Below are 18,775 nucleotides of genomic sequence, written 5' to 3' on the forward strand. Positions count from 1 at the left end.
CTCTGAGCGGGGCTGTCACCGGGCGGGTGACACGTCAGGGCTGTCACCGGGCGCTGGTCGGGGCTGTCACCGGGCAGGTGACATGTCGGGGCTGTCCCCGGGGCTCCACAGCCAGGGGATCCCCCAGACCCCCAAAGCTCCCGCAGAAGCGCCTGGATATCGGAGCTGCCCCCAGCCCAGGGTGGGAACTTCAGCCCAGAAGCAGAACCTGGTGGTTCTGGTGCTCGGTGGGCAGCAGGTCCAGCCCTTGCCTGTGTCTCGGTGCTGCCTGAGCCCGGAGTGAGTTTGGGAAGAGCTTTATTGCCCGTGGTGAGAGCAGCTGCCATGGGTGGATGTGCCGCCCCAGCGTGTCCTCACCCGGCCAAACAGGCAGCGACAGGATGTCCCAGAACCACAGAATATTTGGGTTGGGACCTCCCCAGTCCCCAGTGCCCCCCCTGCCATGACAGGGACATCTGCACCAGCTCAGGGTGCTCAGAGCCCGTCCAGCCTGGCCTGGGATGTCTCAGGGATGGTTCATCCACCACCTCTGGGTACCTGGGCCAGGCTCTCACCACCCTCAGGGCAACAATTCCTTCCTCATGTCCAGCCTGAATCTCCCTCCTTTAGTTTAAACCATCACCCCTTGTCCTGTCACAACAGGCCCTGCTCAAAGTCTGTCCCCATCTTTATTGGCCCCTTTTAAGCACAGAAAGGCCACACTCAGGTCTCCCCGTAGCTTCTCTTCTCCAGCTGCACCCCCAGCTCTCTCCCCTGTCCCCAGCAGAGCTGTTCCAGCCTCGGGTCATTCCTGGGGCTGCTCTGGCCCCTCTCCAGCAGCTCCACGTGTGTCCTGTCAGGGGACCCAGCGCTGGAGCAGCTGCTCCCTGCAGGGCTGGGCTGCTCCATCGTGGCTCCTGCTCCGTGTGTCCCGTGCTGGTGTCGCAATGTCCAGCTCTGCAGTAGCTGGAGGCTCCACATCAGCGTGTCCCCAAATCCCACTGCCATGTACGCAAACCCCCCCGTCCCATTCAGCGTCACCGTGTCACTGTACCCAGGCCTCTGCCTCGCCCGTCCTGTCACCGGCGTGTCTGGGGAGGGGTGCTGAGCTCGGCACCCCGTGTCCCCGCGTGTCACACCCATTGACACCCATTGACACCCTGTCCCCTCCCCATGTCATTGCAGGCCGAGGGGAGCGTGGAGCCGGGGCAGCTCCCGCCGGGCCCCCCAAACGGCACTGAGACGCAGGAGAATGGCGTGGGGCCAGCGGGACCCCGCGCCGGGGGCGACCAAAGGGACGTTCAGAGCTTCGAGACTCAGATCCAAGAAACAAGTAAGTGTCCGGTGTCCCTGCGCGCGGGGTTGGGGACAGCGGGGCAGAGCAGCCGCCGCGGTCACAGCCGAGCCTGTCGTGTCCCTGTCCGGCGGGGTGTGTGGCTTTTTGCCTGTTTTAATTCAGAAAATTGCCTTTTATTTTCCAGGCATCTAATGATGACATTGTGGTATCGTCTCCCGTCCCCCCCTCCCCTCTCCGTGTGTCCCCCCCTCCCCGCCCTTGTGTCGCTGCAGATTGACCCCACAGGCTGACGTTCCGTGCGAAGGCCAAGGCTCGAACCCACCACGGAGCTGAACCCCGTCTCCAACCCCCACCCCTGCGGCAGCACGTCCAGCCGGGCCGGTCACCTTTGTCACCGCCGTCCCCCGCGGCGCTTTCTCAGCAAGGCTTGTGATCCACCCCGACCCCGTCCCCGGTAACGCAGCTTCGCTCTCTTAACCCGGCCCTGGCCGCGGCCGCGGGGCCGGCGCTGGCAGAGCTCGTGTCCCGGCCCCGACGCTCGGCCTGCCCAGCGCCGCGGCCCCTCTTGGGCTGGAGAGGGGTTTCCTTCCCTGGTGGTGCCGGAGCCGGAGCCGGAGCCGGAGCCGCGGCCGCTGTGGCGGGGCCGAGCCGGGCGGCGTTAACAGGGACGAGCTGTGATCTCTCTCGCTTCCTTCCATTTTTGTTTTCTAAACCCCACCTTTTCCTCCTTGCCGCTTCAGTTTCTGCCGATCCCGTTTGACGATGATATATATTATACACACACGTTAGGCTGTTTTAACTGTTGACTTTAACCTTTTATTCTTCGTGACGACGTGTTGATGATTTATCGTGCTACAAACCCACGCTAAGTTTCCTTTTCTCTTTCCTTTTCCTTAACCGTAGGAGAGTAGAGACATTAACCGCTGCTGCCGTGCCGGCTTTATTGACATATCCAGCAATTGTAACTTTTCTTTTGTTGTTGGGTTGGTTGTTTGGTTGTTTGGGTTTGGTTTTGGTTCTTTTTTAATATTTTAAAACGATGGAGCAAACTCATGGGATTAAGCCATGTCCGGAACGGAAGGCGCGGGAACGTGATAGAGGAGGATTTGCTGTGGCGGGCGAGGCGGAGCCCGAGTCGGGTCGGACGGGCGAACCCCCCGTGGCGCCGACCCGGGACCTTGCGGGTGAAGTTTAGTGCTGGACCCGCGCCCCGAGCGCGGTTCGGGGCGGCGGCTCCGGGGCGCAGGCGGCGCGGGGCCGTGTCGGAGCAGGACGGGGCTGCGAGCGGTGGCGCTGAGCCGGGGCCGAGCGCCCGGGGCCGGCGGGTGAGGCGCGAGCTCCTCGTTTCGTGTTGCGAATGACACTAAAGAAATTAAATGTAAATAAATCGAAAAAAAGTAAAAAAAAAAAAAAACAAAACAACAAAAAAAGCGTTCTTGGGTCGTCAGAGTAATTTAAGCAGCGCGGAGCAGCGGGGGGCAGTGCCGGAGCAGCGGGCGCGGGGCCGCAGCCACACGAGAACCCGCAGTCTGTATCGACACAAAGATTCTTATTGCACTTGTATTTTTTATATTAAAAGTTTGCATGATTTCTAATAAAATGGCATTAAACTGTACTAGTTTGCATCAAAGTCGTCTGCTAGTTTCAGAAGTGCTTCTTTTCTCCTCTGGATACAGATTTAAACGAGTGAATGATGCAGATTTGCACCTGAAAGGGGCCGTTATATATACCCTGGAAACTCCCCGTGCTTCCTCCTCCTCCTCCTCTCCCCTCCGCACCCAAACCCAGCACCCCCGTGTTCCCCTGGCCAGACCGACCCCCACGGGCCCCCCGGTTCTCGGGGACCCCCCACCCCGACCCCTCCCCAGGATATATCACCGCCCCGCGCTGCTCGGTTCTCGGGGTGCGAAGGGACAGGGAGGAGCAGGCGCAGGGACACGGGGCCGCGCCGGCGAGGGGTCCCCAGCGCCGAGCCCGGGGGCGGGAGCTGCCGTGGGGCCGCGGCGGCACCGGCTGTCGCTGGCTTTGCCCAGGGGCGGTGCCGCGGTTCAGGGCGCGCGGAGGGACGCGAGTGGACACGTTGCACTTTATCTTCCGAGATTGAAAACATTAAAGAGCGAGCGAACCGCTGAGGCTGTTGGGGCAGCGGCGTCGCCCCCTCCCCGCGCTGCTCTGAGTGTGGACGCGGTTCTGGTGTCTGTGGGCGCTGCCGCAGCTTCCGGGCCCGTCTGAACGTGCACAAACCGCCAGCCAGACACAACCCGCCCCGTGTTTGTGCCACTTGGACACTCGTGCCTGCACTTAGCGGACAAAGCGGCTACACTAGCGTGCTCTGGTTCTCTAGGACAGCTTCCGTTTTAATATGGAGTTGTTTGAAATGTAAGGAAGCGGCTGTACGTATCGCTAGAATGGGAGGAGAGTCGTGTTGGTGAAATGAGTTTAGTTTCCTGTCTGGCGAGGCTGGTGTGAGGGGTTAGTGCTGAGAGCGGAGCGGCGGCAGAGCCGGAGCTGCGGGCAGAGCTGGAGCTGCGGGCAGCACGGGAGCTGTGGACAGAGCTGGAGCTGTGGGCTGAGCAGGAGCTGCGGGCAGGGCCGGAGCTGTAGTCATGCTGGAGTTGTGGTCATGCTGGAGCTGCGGGCAGAGCCGGAGCTGTGGTCATGCTGGAGTTGTGGTCATGCTGGAGCTGCGGGCAGAGCCGGAACTGCAGTTGTGCTGGAGGCAGCCGCTTCTCTGGGGGGAAAACAATGAGAGTTGTGTGAATTAGATGCGATGTGAATGTACCGGGGCCTGTCCGGACGCCCCGCGCAGGTCCCGGCTGCTCAGGGCTGTGGGAGCGGGAGGTGCTGGGGCCTCTGGACCCTCAGCAACAGCCCTTCCCGGGCTGGGGGTCCGGAGGTGTGAGGGGTGCGGGGCTGGGGGCTCAGCTGCCGGATGCTGGCATCCCCCGCGCATCAGTGGCATTTACAGTTCTTTGGGGCTTTTTTTACTGTTCCAATGCCGGTACTGGAGTTCGTGGCTTCGCTGCTGCTCCCACCCCGGGGTCGGCGTCCTGGCCGCGGACTGAATGTAGTTTTCTATGCTGCCCCCGCTGTCGTCCCCGCGTCGTGTCGGTGTGAGTGGGCTCTGGGACCCGCGCGTGGTCGTGTCGCTCAGGCAGAATCTCTGGCCGTGGAAGGCAGCGGGAGCCGGATGTCACTTGTGTCCTTGGGGTGACAGGGGCTCCTGTGTCCTCCCACAGGCAGGGGGAGGGAGCGGCCGAGCCCGGGGCCGCTCAGGGCTGGTCAGTGCTGTCCCTGCGCAGCGGCCGGAGCTGTTGGAGCTCAGCAGCCTCCGGGCTCCGCTGTAACGTCACCCAAAAACTCCCCCGGGCTGGGGCTGGGTGGAAAGCGGCTCTGTCTCCCCTGCGCCTCCCCAGCTTGCACCTCGCCCGCTGCTGTCTGGAGCAAAATCAGACACGAGGCCCCGTCCTGCGCCCCTTGTGCTCGTCCCACCCCAGCATCAGCATCACCTGCAGCTTCCGTTACCCCGCGATGTAGGTGCAAGGAGTAACGACATCGTAGGGAAATGAGTGCGAGGGGACAGGGCGGTGGGGATGAGGGCTCGGGGCCCTGGGGGGCTGAGCCGTCTCTTGGCTCCGTCTGCAGGAGTCACGTCAGCTCTGCCTCAGTTTCCCGGCTGCAGGGTGGAGGGGAGGCTGCTGTGAGGAACGAGCAGCGTGGGGAGCGCTCTCTAAATGTGATTATTTAGCGTTTTGTGTCATAGGATCGGTCTGCGGTGGCACCGGCTCCTCCGGGGCGGTGGGTGCGGTGGGGAGGGGTCAGGGCTGGGACGGAGCTGGGGGTGGGTCCGGGGCAGAGCCCCCTCCTGCCTTGGCGGGGTTCAGCCCGGTTCGGTTCTGCCTTTGCCGCCCTCCCGCGCGGGGCTGTACGACTGTCGTCTCCTTAGCAACATTTCCTGATTTGATGTTGTGATTCTTACTGTTGTAAAGGTTGAAATTAAATAAAGCTTCTAGATGTTCCTCCTCAGCTTGGGTCTCAGTTCATGGGGGGCGGGAAGGCCGGGAGGGGGGGTTGGCACATCTGGGGACACCTGATGTCCCAGGGGTGGCAGAGGACGCCACAAGGAAGGTGAAGAGATTGTGTTGCCTCTGATCCCTTCAGCTGCAAAACTCTCCCTTCCTGGGCTTTGCCCCCCAGCCCACAGGCAGCCCGCACACCTGGGGGGGGCTTCTTTGTGCCCATCCCACCCGCTCCTGTGGGGTCCTGGACCTGCTGTGACTAACGGGGGGTCCCACGGTTCCTTTCTACCTTGGCCGGGGGGGGTCGCGGGTGGATGAGCTGCGGGTCCCCAGGAGTCCCCGCGCCCCGGGGAGCAGCAGCTGCTGCTGTGCCCCGGCCCCAGGACCCTTAGGGTGCCCCTGGGAGCCGGGGGTGTCTCTGAGCCCCTGACCCTTCAGCTCCCAAAGGCAGCGCAGGGTGTTCCTGCAGCACCGGCAGCCCCAGCCCTCCCCCAGGGACCAGCACAGCCCCGGTGCCGCAGCCCAGCCCCAGCCCGCTGCCCCAACAGGACGCGGGGTCCAAAACCCCCGGATGTGGGGCAGCCCCGGGGCTCCGTCACCCAGCAGGTGTGGGGCGGCTGGGACACCCCTCCCCCAAAGCTGCGCCCAGGAACGGGCACTGAACTTCAGCCTCTTCTCAGCTACTAAAATACACGTGTATATAAAAGAAAGAAGAGGGCAGAGGCGGTTACTACTCTATCCCTTTTTATTGTCTTTACTCTATGTTGTAAAAAGATCCAGTATCACATAACAGCCACTGAAGTATCCCAATACCACACTAGTTCTGAACCATTTACACAATAGCTTAGTCTTCTTTTTTTTTTTTTCTTTTTTGTTTTTTGTTTTAAACCTGCTGAAGGGAACCCCATAGTGCCCATTATACAGGCCAAAGAAACAAACACTGCTCAACTCAGAGTGACAACCTCAAGCAAGTGAAATGAGGATGGGAGGGGTGGGGTGAACACCGGCTGCAGGACGCCCGGGGATGGAGCCGGGGGGCCCGGAGCCTCCGGCCCCCAAATGGGGCACAAACCCCCGGCCCCAGAGCCGCGGGGGCCTGCAGACCCCGCTCCAGCACGTCAGCTCCCGGGGCGGAGGCCACGGCTCCGCTAATTAAAGCCCATGAGGAGTAAATTAAACTTGAGCAGGGAGAAGCAAAGGGCAACCCCAGGGAGGCGGCTCCATCCTGGGACCCCTCGCCGGCGACCCCCCTGTGCTGAACCAGCCCCCGCTGAGCGATTGGGTTCTATAGAACCAGACCTCACCTTGATTTCAGGTACAAAGAGCATAAGAAAATGGTGAATAAAAACAAATGATGCCAGGCCCCGTGCCCGCCCGGCGCCCGCGGGCACAACCCCGGCTGCGCCCCAAACCCCCCGGAGCTCGTCCGCTCCCAAAACGTCCAGCCCGAGGGCTCACGCGCGTTACAAACGTTACCGAAGCCTCACAACAGCCCTGTGAGGTAGGTCACTGTCTTCATTCGACAGGGAATCCAAGGCAAAGCTGGGATTAAATTCCGGGTTTTGCATTTCATGCTGTGCCTGTCACAATCCTCCTTCCACAGAAATATGGTCCCTGTTCATAGAAAACAAAGAACGTTGTGCCTGTGCTCCTGGCTTCCCGCAGGAGAAAGCGCTCACAGGCGGCGGCAATCCCGGACGTGCAGCACAAGTGACAGGGATCCGGCCTCCGACGTCAGGAGAACAAGAAATTAAAAATAAAGCAGAATAACAGCAACGCAAGAGGACAAACAGCAGAGGGAGGTTCGGAAGGACGAGTCACATCCCGGCGGTGACGGTGACGCCGCGGCGGGCGCTGAGCCTCGGGGTCCCGCCTGCAATGCCGCGGCCGTGCCATGTCCTGGGGCGCTGGGGACGGTGACCACGAGGGCGCCGCTCGCCAGGCTGTACCGGAGCTGCTGGATCCGCGCTCTGCCCGGCCCCGCAGCCGCGTCTGTCTGTCTGTCCGTCCGTCCTCCTGCGCCGGGAGCAGCTCCCGCCGGCCCCGTGGGGAGGGGGCAGCGGCTGAGGGTCTTGCCGTCCGGTTGGGTTGGGAGGGGGCGTCCGCGGCGCTGGGGCCCATCGGCGCTTCCAGTCCATTCCCGGCGCTGGCTCTTCCTCGGCGGTGACCATGCCCGGAGCCGACAGCAGGAGATTCAGACAACATTAATCTTCTAGGATGGAGAGAGATGACTTCACAAGGGATAAATAGAACTTTTATTTAAATAAACATTTGTGAACATCTTTATACAAATTACAAGTCCCCACACAATCCTCCGGCTGTGCCTAAGCGCCGAAGCTGCCGGGCGGGCCCTTGAGCAGATCCACCAGGATGTCGAGGAGCTGGCTGTGCTGGTGGTGCAGGTCCCCGGGGATGGCCGCCATCTCGTAGCACAGACACGTCTCCACCATCTTGGAGAGCGAGACGCGGAAATCCCGCAGGAGACGGATGGTGTAGGAGTCTCCCTCCAGCACCAGGAGATCGCTGTCGGTCAGGGAGACGGTCGCTCGCCAGCCGTCGTCTTGGTGGGAAGAAGAGAGCAGGTGAGAAGGGGAGCGGGGGGAGCTGTCCCGGCCACCGCAGCGGGTCTGCTCCAGAGTCTGGGACTCAACCAGAGCCCAGCAGCTCTGACCATCGCGCCGGGAGCTTCCCGCTGGTTCCCGTCTGAGCTCGAGGCCAACCGCGGCACTGCTGAGCCGTGCAGATGAGGTTCTCAGGACATGCTTTAGTGGTGGCCTCGGCAGCGTTGGGTTAACAGTTGGACTCTATGATCTTACAGGTCTTTTCCAACCTCAATGATTCTGTGATTCTAAAAGCCCAGGGGTTAAAGCAGCGTGTCCGTGGGGAGAAGGGCTCGCTCCTCCCTACGCACCAGCCCGACTCCTCGCTCCCAGAAAGGAGCCTGCAGGCAGGAGCCTGCTCGGAGCTCGGTGTCCTCACCACCCTGCAGAGCTACAGCTGACAACACTCACAACCCATCGCCTTTGTGACCCTCAACAGCAGCACCTTGTCCAGAACAAGAGGCTTAGAAAGACACACTGGACACGAGGAAGGAATTGTTGCCCTGAGGGTGGTGAGAGCCTGGCCCAGGTACCCAGAGAGGTGGTGGATGAACCATCCCTGAGACATCCCAGGCCAGGCTGGATGGGCTCTGAGCACCCTGAGCTGGTGACGATGTCCCTGTCATGGCAGGGGGGCACTGGGGGGCTGGGAAGGTCCCTCCAACACAAAGTGTGTTGTGACTCTCTGATTCTGAAACAGGGAAAGAGATTTGGCTGGGGGACAAAGAGCTATCCAGAGATCAAGTGTCGCCACCTCGCAGCCCCTCAGGCTGGGGCACAGCTGGGGAACCGGTGCTCAGAGGAACCTGCAGGAGCATGAGAGGACAGACAGACGGACCCGTCAGCCCCACGGCCGCTGCACTCACCTCGGACGTGGATGTCGGTGTCGGTCATGAGCAGCACGGCCAGGGGGTGCACCTGGGAGGAGTCCCGCACGAACACCCCACCGTTGGACTTCACCGCCATGAAGTAGGTCAGCCAGCGGCTGTACAGCTTGGACGCCTCCCTGCAGAGGGGACGGCTGTGTCACCCGCGGGTAGTGTCACATGTGGCGGGGGCAGCGAGGGGGTCCTCAGAACCACCAGCAGGTCCCCACCCGCCCACGGTGACACACACATGATCACTCACCTGTTGATGGTTGACTTGTGGAGCAGAACGGTGCCGGCCTTTGTCCGGTACGCGTAGCTGTTGGGTTTGAACTTCCCCTGACGGGTCACTTTGCCTTGTCTCACCTGGAAGAACAAGAGCATCTCCAACACCTGCAAACCAGCAGCCAGCCGCCTTCCCCTCAGCCCTGCGGAGTGGTAGGTACGTTCCTCCACTTCCAGCAACACGGAGGTGACCAGACCTGGCGGCCACCGAACGCAATGCAAGGGACAGCAAACAGGAGGAGGAAGATGCCACCTCAATGGTACCCGGACCATGACCTGCACAGGGTGGGGTGGCCACTCCTCACAAGGACACACACGTCTCTAGCACCTCCACACTACCCACAGCAACCAGTGAGCCCAGCGAGCGATACAGAGTGGGAGGCAGTACCTGGATGAGGTTGGGGTAGAGCCCGGCCATGAGGACGCCCTTGACCAGTTCCTCCTCTTCGCTGTACTGGTTACACACGGAGGAGGGCATGGTACAGTCAGACGGGGATGACACCAGGAAGGCTTCATAGAGGTTTTCCGAGAACTGTTTGACAAGGCCTGCAGGGAGGAGAGAGCCCCAGGGAATGAGATCGGCCTCTCCCTGGCCCCGCTGGATGGAGTCACGGCCACAGGGCAGCAGCAGGACGTGCTGGAGGCTCAGCCTCGGCACTGGGACAGGAGACCTGGCCGGCCTGTGGCCTCCGGAACACCAAAGCCAGAACCTGTGCCCGCTCCAGCTGTCACCTGCCCCATCTACCCCTTTCTGCACCGTGTTCTTCAGCCTTTCCAGGGGACAGAAGAGGCCTCTGAGACTCACCGTTGATGAAGCGAAGGCTGGGGCCGTACAGGTAATAGTCCTGCAGGTAGTTGTCCCTGGCCCGGCTGTCTCTGCGCCGCAGCACCTCCTCCCAGCCCGCCACGGCTCTGACGAACGCCAGGTGATCGCTCCCGCTCTCCCGGCTCAGAACAGCCTTGGCCTGCGAGACAGACACGTGCATCAGGAAAAGAAAGCTGCCCGGCGGAAAAGGACCTGGGGGTGTTGGTGACAGTGGCTGAACATGAGCCAGTGTGTGCCCAGGTGGCCAAGAGGCCACCAGCATCCTGGCTGGTACCAGCACTGGTGTGGCCAGCAGGCCCAGGACAGTGACCGTCCCTGTGCTGGGACCTGGGGAGCCCAAAACATGAATCCTGGGGGCAGTTTTGGGGTCCTCACACCAAGAAAGACCTTGAGGTGCTGGAGCGAGTGCAGAGAAGGGAACGGAGCTGGTGAGGGGCTGGAGCACAAGTGTGATGGAGCGGCTGAGGGACCTGGGGGATCAGCTGGAGAACAGGAGCTGAGGGGAGACAGGGACACAAAGAAACAGCCTCAAGTTGCGCCAGGGGAGGTTGAGGTTGGATGTGGGAACAATTTCTTCCCCAAAGGGCTGTGGGGCATTGGAACAGGCTGCCCAGGGCAGTGCTGGAGTCACCAGCCCTGGAGGGCTGGACAGACGGACATGAGGTTCTCAGGACATGGGGCAGTGCCAGGGCTGGGGGAACAGCTGGACTCGATTTTGAGGGTCTTTTCCAACCAAAATTATTCTATCCACTCCTTCCTGATTTCTGCCTTCCTTCAGGAGGGGCTCCTCACCTTGTCCACCTCTGCGCGGTTTTGCAGGCTGCTGCTGAAGGGGTCCCGGGTGAGGCAGGAAACGATGACGAGCAGAGGGTGGAGACAACGGTAGATGGATGCCAAGACAATGGCCTTCGCCAGCCGAGGATCTGTGGAGATCTGGGCGAGGCGTTTGCCCAAAGTAGTGAGGGCTTCTCGCTGGTCCAGCACTCCTGCAACAGAACCGCCCGCAAGGGCACATCCATCAGCTCTAAGTGGGGCCAAAGTGGTGGTCAGTGGCTTCGGGGAGCTGCTGGGAGAACCCGCCTGCCAGGCCTGGAAGATTTGGTGTCCCCTCCAGAAAAGGACACAACACAGGGCCTGCAATAAGCACCCAAAACCTCCCTGGTCTGACCCCAGGCCAGATAAAAGGCTGCAAAAGCCATATGAGAACCCACAAGACCCCAGCTATGAACTCCAGATCAGAGTTTTCCTTCTTTCTCTATGATCCCCATCTTTTTGTTAAATCTTGGGAAGTTCTCCCCACTTCTTGAGCAAGCAGTATGGGAAATAGCACCGCAGTGGGTACAGTTTGGGAAGTCCCCATTAGCTGCCATCCCCATGTAGGGACAATCCTGCCCAGTTTGTCCCATGCCAACTCCTGCTTCCCATCTTTAAAACAGCAAACGCATTTCCATCACACCCACACCACGACGCAGCATTCGCTCACCAATCTCCTGCAGCAAGATCACCGCTTCATCCACAGCTTTGATGTCAGGGCTGTCCAGAGCCTTGGAGAGGAATTCCACTGCCTGCGACACAGCGGGGAGAAGGGAAAAGAGGACAAAAGGGATGTTTCCCATCTGGGAGCGTGGGAGAGCCCTGAGCAGCCCACTGCCCTGCTCCAGGCTGCAACACGGTTCCCTCCTCGTTTGCCTCCAGGGATGTGAGCTCAGCCCTCTCCGTTCTTGCAGTCTTTCAGACATACTCTGTAATTTAAGTAATCTATACATTTCCTGGTCTTAACAGCCCAAGGCAGCACTGCATTTAGGAAATACTAAAGAGTCATCAGCATGTTGGGATTTTCCTGCTCACGTTTGAGGTCAAATGACGACTCTGGAACCAGCACCCAGCAGGTCCCAGCCGCTGGTTCAGTCGCCTGCAGTTCTGCAGGCATGTGCTGTGCTTACCGTTTTCTCCGGCATGTGGATCTTGGCCTGAACCACCAGGTTCTCCAGCGGGGTGCGCAGGATCTCTGGAACCTGGTAGGTTGGCATCTTGTCCAGGCGGCTGCGAGGGAAGAGGTGATAGGCAAATCCCGACTGACAGCGGCCAGCACGCCCTCGCCTCTGTACCACGTTCGACTTGGACACCCACACCGTTTCCAGGCAGGACACCTAGGAGGAGAGGGATTAGGCGTGACACCTCACACAGCTCTTTGTCCTCTTTAAATGCAGCTTTCCTTCCCGTCCACAGACCTCAGGAACTCCTCACGACTGACCAACCATCCTGCTAAAGGGCAACGGAAGCTTTTTCCTCTCTCCTGCACCCTGCAATGCCGGTCTCTAGCGAGCAGCAGCGCACGGATGAGACCCTGATGCTGTCTGCTGGATCCCCGACCCAGTTCCACGGCACAAAGATGCCAGCACAGAGAGGTCCCTGCGCCCTCCACGCCAGCGCTGCCGTGTGCCAGCACAGGCACTGCGGGGTCTGCGCTGTGAGATGAACCAGGTTAGAACCGGGCAAATGTGAAAGGGTTGGGCTTAAACTCCAACTGTTCTGAGGTCTGAGTTGCCACCTGGCCCTGTTCTGGCACAGGAAGGGGAAGGAGCAAGAGCATGGAAATCACAGAAAGGTTTGTGTAGGAGGGACCTTCCCAGCCCCCCCAGTGCCCCCCCCGCCATGACAGGGACATCTGCACCAGCTCAGGGTGCTCAGAGCCCGTCCAGCCTGGCCTGGGATGTCTCAGGGATGGTTCATCCACCACCTCTCTGGGTGACCCGTTCTAGTCCCTCACCACCCTCCGGGGGAAGAATTTCTTCCAAGAGCAGCAGTGGCACAGCTGCCTTCCTGTTGTTAAAGAATTGCAGGCACAAAAGCCTTCACAGGGCACAACACCATCAGCAACACGGCCTGAGAGCAGTGGAAAACTGTTTCCCTCATAAAGATGACCAACAAGCTGAGGCACTGGGGTCCAGATAGCTTCAAACACGAGCAGTTTATGGTAAAATAAAAAGAAAAGGCAAAAAGCAAATGGAAAAGCTACAGATGGTGGATGGTCTAACAGAGAGATGGGAAGGTAGCAGGACTGGCCTTAAATTTCATAGAATCATAGAATCATTTTGGCTGGAAAAGACCCTCAAGATCATCTTTGAAGACACCAGACTTTTGCCTGTTCAGCAGAAGTTGATGGGGAGCCTGGTAAAGGCAAAGACTCACTGAATGACGAGCCACACGCTGTGTCCCCAAACAGGGACACAGCACCAGTGCCACAGAGGCCAAAAGGAAGGCAGTTCTATCACGCAATTAACAGCATCTCAAATGTTCCTCTGAAAAGATCCATTAGCTCCAGCACGTCCCAAACGCACTCAGAGGCAAGAACGCGGCAGTACCTTGGTCTTTAGATCGTAGCGTTCCTCCTTGTGCGTGCCGCTGTCCACCACGTGGACGATGTCGTTGATGGTGATGGAGGTCTCGGCGATGTTGGTGGCCAGGACGATCTTCCTGACGCCAGGAGGAGGCCGCTGGAAGATGTTTTGCTGGTCCATCATGGGGATGTTGGAGTGCACTAGGAGATAAAAACCAGTCAAGTCCTGCCCCACTGAGCTGCTTTACAGTACAAGGCCAGGGTGGGCAGAGGTTCTCAGCCCTCTTGTACCATCACCTCCTGCTTCTAGAAAAGGGGGACCGGGCTGGGAACACCACTTGTTACACCGACAGGCATTGACACAGGTTTCCTGCCAGCCAGACCACAGGAACAATCTGCCACCCATCATTAGGGAAGGTCTCGTTTCAGTTGCTTCAACCGATGGCTCAGCATCAGCAGGGGCTGGGATCACCTCCCACCCCAGCGGGGTTAACGGCACCACCAGAACATCCCTGCGCCCCAAGCACAAGTGCCGCGCCCTCCCGCATCCTCCCCTTTGCAAAAGATGTGAGAGGCGGTGGAATGGGATTGCACCGTCCTTTGGTTTCACTTGGTCAAAAATGGTTATCAGCAAGAGCCCGAAACTCTTCTGTATCACATATTTGCCCTGTTACAGATCAGTGATGCAGAGAATTCCCTGCAGCCGCACAGAGCAGCAGGGGAGCACAAGAACATGCAGATTCACAGAACACCTGCATTAATTAGCAACTGAGCTGCTCAAAGCTGTGCTCCTGGCTGGCCTTATTTGACACTGAATAAGGAAAACTGTTAAAAACCAAACAAACCCAAATAAACCCACCCCAAAAATCTTAGAGCCTTGCAGACTAGTACTGGCTTTTGTGATACATTTCCCTCCTAGGACGGAGAACATTAAATTCACTAATCCAAGCTGTGCCACAGAGTGCATCTCATTCCACAAAACAGGGCTGGAAGATCTTTTCTAGGTAGGCTCAGCACGCAGCTGCAGCAATGGCAAATTGAGCAGTTTCTTCCTCACCTAATTCTGAATTGCTGGAGGCAAACACGAAGCCAGTTTGTCTGATCACACACAGGTTTGGATGGCCTCTGCTAGGAGGAGTTATTTGTGCTTAACACGCACAATTGCCCAAGAAGTACATATATCGGAGTGTCCAAGCTTGCTCAGAACAACAGCTGCAGCGGCTCCTCAAGCCAAGCGGTCTGTCCGCTCCCCCAAATCCCGTCTCACCTGGCAGGACGAGGTACCGGCTGTTCTGGGATCCCAGCGTCTCCAGCAGGCGCTGCTGCACCCCTTTGATCTCCTGCCAGCCAGGGAGGAAGCAGAGGATCCCACCTGGAACGGAGCAGGACGTAAGAACGAGCAGCCTGGAAATCCAAGCACTTTTCCTCAGCTGGAGACACCGGCACTGCTTCTGCTGCCCAGGCAGGACACCCGTTATTTCCCCAAGTCCACAGCAACCTTTTAGCCCAAGAAACTCCAAGAAAAGCAGAGTCCAGGTCAGTGATGACCCCGCCAGCTGATCGCTAAGGAAACTCACATCATATTTATTGTGAACTAATGAGATACAGTCACTATGGGAGTGTGACTCAGGGGAACGGTTGTCTAGACTTCACACGCGCCATGCTGTATCTGCTTCTGTGAGCTCGTTAGGGCAAGGTTTTAAAGCCAGGAAGAAACCAGGTTACCCATAGTTCGAGCGTGAATACCTCTGCTAGCTTTGAAACACTTAAAACTCTTCCAAGTCATCTGAAAATCCTGCCTTAGTCACAAAAACATCACCTCTCGGGGAAAGAAATTTAACAGGGATGAGTCTCCAGTACAGAAAAATAACTAAGTTGTGCAGCACAAGGTTGCAAATGCCAGAACACAGACAAGTTGTGTCCTTGGCCCCACAAACAGCCGTACCCCAGGTCACTGAGGACTCAGATTTTGCTTCCAGCAAAGACTCAGAATTAGCTCATGCCACAGGGCTCCAGATGGCTCAGTTCAACTGGAATTCAGGGTGGTCTTGCTGAGCTCAGCTCAGCATCGTGTTTTATCTGCAAAAAGGTCTGGGCTTTCCACAGTTCACTTCCCCCCCATGGCAAAAGGAAGGGGGCAAGGCAGAACCTACCTGGTTCTCCATGGGCATCAATCTGGAGCACGAGGTCAGTGATCAGATCAAGATCAAGGACACACTCGTCATCTGATTGCTGGATAAAAGAGCAGGACACATGCAGATAAATGAGCGGCAGCCTCGCAGACAGCAGAAAAGCACGCAGCCTCCAGAGAGAGCAAATGCCTGTACTTGGGACTGTCTGCCCAGGACCAGGAGCCAAGAACCTCCAGAGCCTGGTTTGGGCTCCATCCGGATCTGCTCTGGTCACAACTGCTGCCACTTTCCTCTGCTGCACAGTGAGGATATACAGTCCCTTCGCTGTTCTCTTGACTCGAAAGCTAAAGGAGATTTGTGTACCTAACAAGTAACAAAAATTAACATCATGTTTTCGGGGACAAAACTGCGCCGTATGCACCTGGAACTTCAAATCCAGCAGGCATAGAGCAGCAGCTTTTGTATCTCTCAGTAATTTGGAACATGTGTACCAGGCCAGCTTAAAATGTGCAGGTAAAAAAATACAGCCACCAGAGAAACAGAAAGATTGCCCTGAAGGCAGCGGGATGCCCTTCTCGGCAAGTTTGCTGATGATACAGAACCAGGAGAAGCTGTGGATAGACCAGATAGCTGCTGAGCCACAGGGAGGGAGCTCTGCAGGCTGGAGAAACGGGCTGACAGCTCCCAGTCCAGCAGGCTGCTCCAGGTGACCGGCAGACGGCCCTGCCAACCTCAACCGTTCTGTGACCACACGACCCGCGACTGGGGTAAGGCTCCCCACAGCAAAGACCGCACGGCTGGAGGGAATTTTCCAGAGGAACTGTAAGACCAGTTGCAAAAAGTAGTCACCAGGGAGTTCAGCCGTGCAGAATGGTGAGCACGTGGGTAACAGACTGCTGTAAGCCATAACCATCCTCATCTTGGGTCAGGCCCACACAGAGCAAGTGAACATTCAGCTCTGCAACTATTTATACACAGACAAGTACAATGAGCTGTCAGCTCACTCAAACATAAACAAACTTTACATTAAAGGGAGATAAGAGTAATTTAGACTCAAATATGAAGTCATCTTTATCCACAATATAATCAAAATACTCTGGGACTACTAACTGGCTTTACCTCATAAGGGTTGAGGTGAGATTAAAGCTAAACAAACACTGTCCAACAGCCCCAGGAAGGAGAGACCAGTTCCGGACCCAAACTCTCCCCTGCTGATATCACAGAATGTCCTGGGTTGGAAGGGCCCCACAAAGCTCACAAGTCTCATCCCTGCACAGGACAACCCCAAGCTGGCGGCTCACCTGAGGCACACAGCTCCGCCACCGTGCTGCACACCCACCTTGATCTCATAGTGCCGGTGTCGGTGCCGGCCCAGCTTGGCCAGGATCTCCTCCAGGTAGTACTCCTTCACCGGGTACATGAAACCCGGCACCTTGACCACAGGGCAATCCCCAAAGTAATGCGAGAAACGCTGATTGTCTCCCGTGGCGCTCATCAAGACCAGGCGCAGGTCGGGGTTGAGCTTCTGGATGCCTTTCAGCAGGATGAGCAGGAAATCGGTGTTGACGTCTCGCTCGTGGACCTCATCGACCACAACGTGGCTGACGCCCTCCAGGCTGGGGTTCCCCTGCAGCTTGCGCAGCAGGATGCCCACGGTGCAGAAGAGCAGGGCTCCCCCCCTCGCAGGCGGCTTGCTCTCCAGTCGCACCTGGTAGCCCACGTTCTTCCTCATGTTGGGCCCCAACTCTTGTGCCACACGCTGGGCCACCGAGATGGCGCTGATCCTCCTGGGCTGGGTGATGACGACGTTGCAGCGGGCGCCGCGGCCCTCCAGGATATAGTGTTCCAGCAGGAGCTGCGGGATCCTCGTGGTTTTCCCACAGCCCGTGTCTCCTGCTATTACCACCACAGGGTTCTGCTCGATGGCTGACAGGATGGTGTCTTTGTGAGGATCCACCGGCAGCGGGTGGCTCTCCTGCCACGAGGATCCTCTCCTTTTCCAGAGGGCCAGGAGGTTCTGGCTAAGGCGCACTTCCTCTGCTTCCAACATGGGTATATATGTCTTTCCCGTGATTGCATCACTTATCGCACCAGATTCCTTGCTCAGGTTCATCATGTCATCGGCAATCCGGGGCCTGGATTCCCTGATGTCCACGGGATACTGGCAGAAACAGAGAAAGTTGGCAGGGACAAAAATTAGTACCAGTCCTGAGAAGGGCAGAACCAAGTGCCTGGAACAGGCTCAGCCAGACTGGCTTTGCAGTGATCAAAGTCTCTTCAGACTTTTAGTAACCCAGCCATTTATATTCTGAATTGAGGTTATTTAAGGTGAGAATTAATTTGGGCAGCTCCCTGCATTTTCCTCATTGCGTCCCTATTTTAAGAGAGGTATTAGCAGCGATGTCTGAACTGACAGGCACAAAACAGTAACTTAAGCTCCTGCATGTGCTGTAGCCACTGACTTGAAGTGATGCAAGGGGCCCTCAAAGATGACTTTTGGAAACTATCAAGTTACACCATCACCCTTTTCTCCCTCAGGAAGCCCAGACACTTAACTGGCACAAAATGTAAGGGTTCGGCTAAGCCAGAAATATTCCATCTTGGCAAAAGAAAAAACAGAAGCCTCACATCCCACAGGAAGAACTAACAGGAGCAACAATAGGTCAGGAATTGTCTAGAACACAAACCAAAACATTGGTCCAGATGTTTGGAGGATTAAAATTTCAGCTACAAATCAGTACTTTTGGATTCAGCCTTATTCAGAGCCACAAACCCACGCCTTCCACGCACGGTGTGACAGCTCATGTGTGCGCAAGCACGGGAGGCAGACCAAGCTCCTTCAAGATGCTGCTGTTTTTCTCACTTTCCTAACCACTACAGCGGGTCATTCAGAAGCAGCTGCTGTCGTAGGCGCAGTCTTGGCTTTCTAGGACATTCACTACTGCTTCCTTTACTTTATGGTAGCTATTAGACGCTGTAAAGGTCGCCTGAGATCTTTCTCGTTCAGGCCCAAGAGTACTATTGCATCAGTGACTTGCCAGCTTCCAAACACGGGCATGATTCTCAGTGACTTTTGTAAGATACACACATTTGTACCTGAGCTCTGCTCAGCCTCACCTTGGTGACAACTCCTGCCCTGACGGTGACCGCTCCCAAGGAACCCTGTCTCAGCTCCCATGGGTGTCTGTCCATCAGGAAGAGGGATCTCCTGAGTGAAAGCACCAGCCCAGGGACCTGCACCCACCGCTGATGGACTATTTATGAGACGCTCCTAAGGTAAATGTGCACGTACTGACACCTTGTCCTTGTAAAGCTACAAGCAGAGGCTAACAGACCCAAGCCCTGCACAAGGCACCACTCCTAAGCCTACAAAGCAGGCTATCAGCAAGCCAAAACCGCACTCTGCAACATCCCCAAAGCCAAATAATGCA

General features: G+C 57.6%; 2 protein-coding genes across 15 annotated transcripts in view; one reads left to right on the plus strand and one right to left on the minus strand.

Annotated features, from left to right (window-relative positions):
* MAP4 (microtubule associated protein 4) overlaps positions 1–2,906 on the plus strand; it is a 144,691-nt gene extending 141,785 nt beyond the window's left edge. For 8 of the 9 annotated variants that reach the window (XM_065054872.1, XM_065054878.1, XM_065054880.1 and 5 more), the window contains 2 exons: positions 1,165–1,312; positions 1,461–2,906. In XM_065054872.1, coding sequence (XP_064910944.1) covers positions 1,165–1,312; positions 1,461–1,468 — 156 coding nt within the window. In that variant the 3' untranslated portion in view covers positions 1,469–2,906. The remainder of the gene's footprint in view (positions 1–1,164; positions 1,313–1,460) is intronic. The other variant, XM_065054876.1, reaches the window with a different exon arrangement.
* A 3,116-nt stretch (positions 2,907–6,022) lies between these two features.
* DHX30 (DExH-box helicase 30) overlaps positions 6,023–18,775 on the minus strand; it is a 35,425-nt gene continuing 22,672 nt past the window's right edge. For all 6 annotated transcript variants that reach the window (XM_065054903.1, XM_065054904.1, XM_065054901.1 and 3 more), the window contains 12 exons: positions 16,684–17,505; positions 15,366–15,444; positions 14,480–14,584; positions 13,238–13,413; positions 11,816–12,022; positions 11,356–11,437; positions 10,665–10,858; positions 9,852–10,011; positions 9,435–9,592; positions 9,024–9,127; positions 8,762–8,901; positions 6,023–7,855 (listed from right to left, as the gene is read on the minus strand). In XM_065054903.1, the coding sequence (XP_064910975.1) occupies positions 7,620–7,855; positions 8,762–8,901; positions 9,024–9,127; positions 9,435–9,592; positions 9,852–10,011; positions 10,665–10,858; positions 11,356–11,437; positions 11,816–12,022; positions 13,238–13,413; positions 14,480–14,584; positions 15,366–15,444; positions 16,684–17,505 (2,463 nt within the window). In that variant the 3' untranslated portion in view covers positions 6,023–7,619. The remainder of the gene's footprint in view (positions 7,856–8,761; positions 8,902–9,023; positions 9,128–9,434; positions 9,593–9,851; positions 10,012–10,664; positions 10,859–11,355; positions 11,438–11,815; positions 12,023–13,237; positions 13,414–14,479; positions 14,585–15,365; positions 15,445–16,683; positions 17,506–18,775) is intronic.

Source organism: Columba livia, chromosome 2 (assembly GCF_036013475.1).
Source record: "Columba livia isolate bColLiv1 breed racing homer chromosome 2, bColLiv1.pat.W.v2, whole genome shotgun sequence".
Classification (NCBI taxonomy): domain Eukaryota; kingdom Metazoa; phylum Chordata; class Aves; order Columbiformes; family Columbidae; genus Columba; species Columba livia.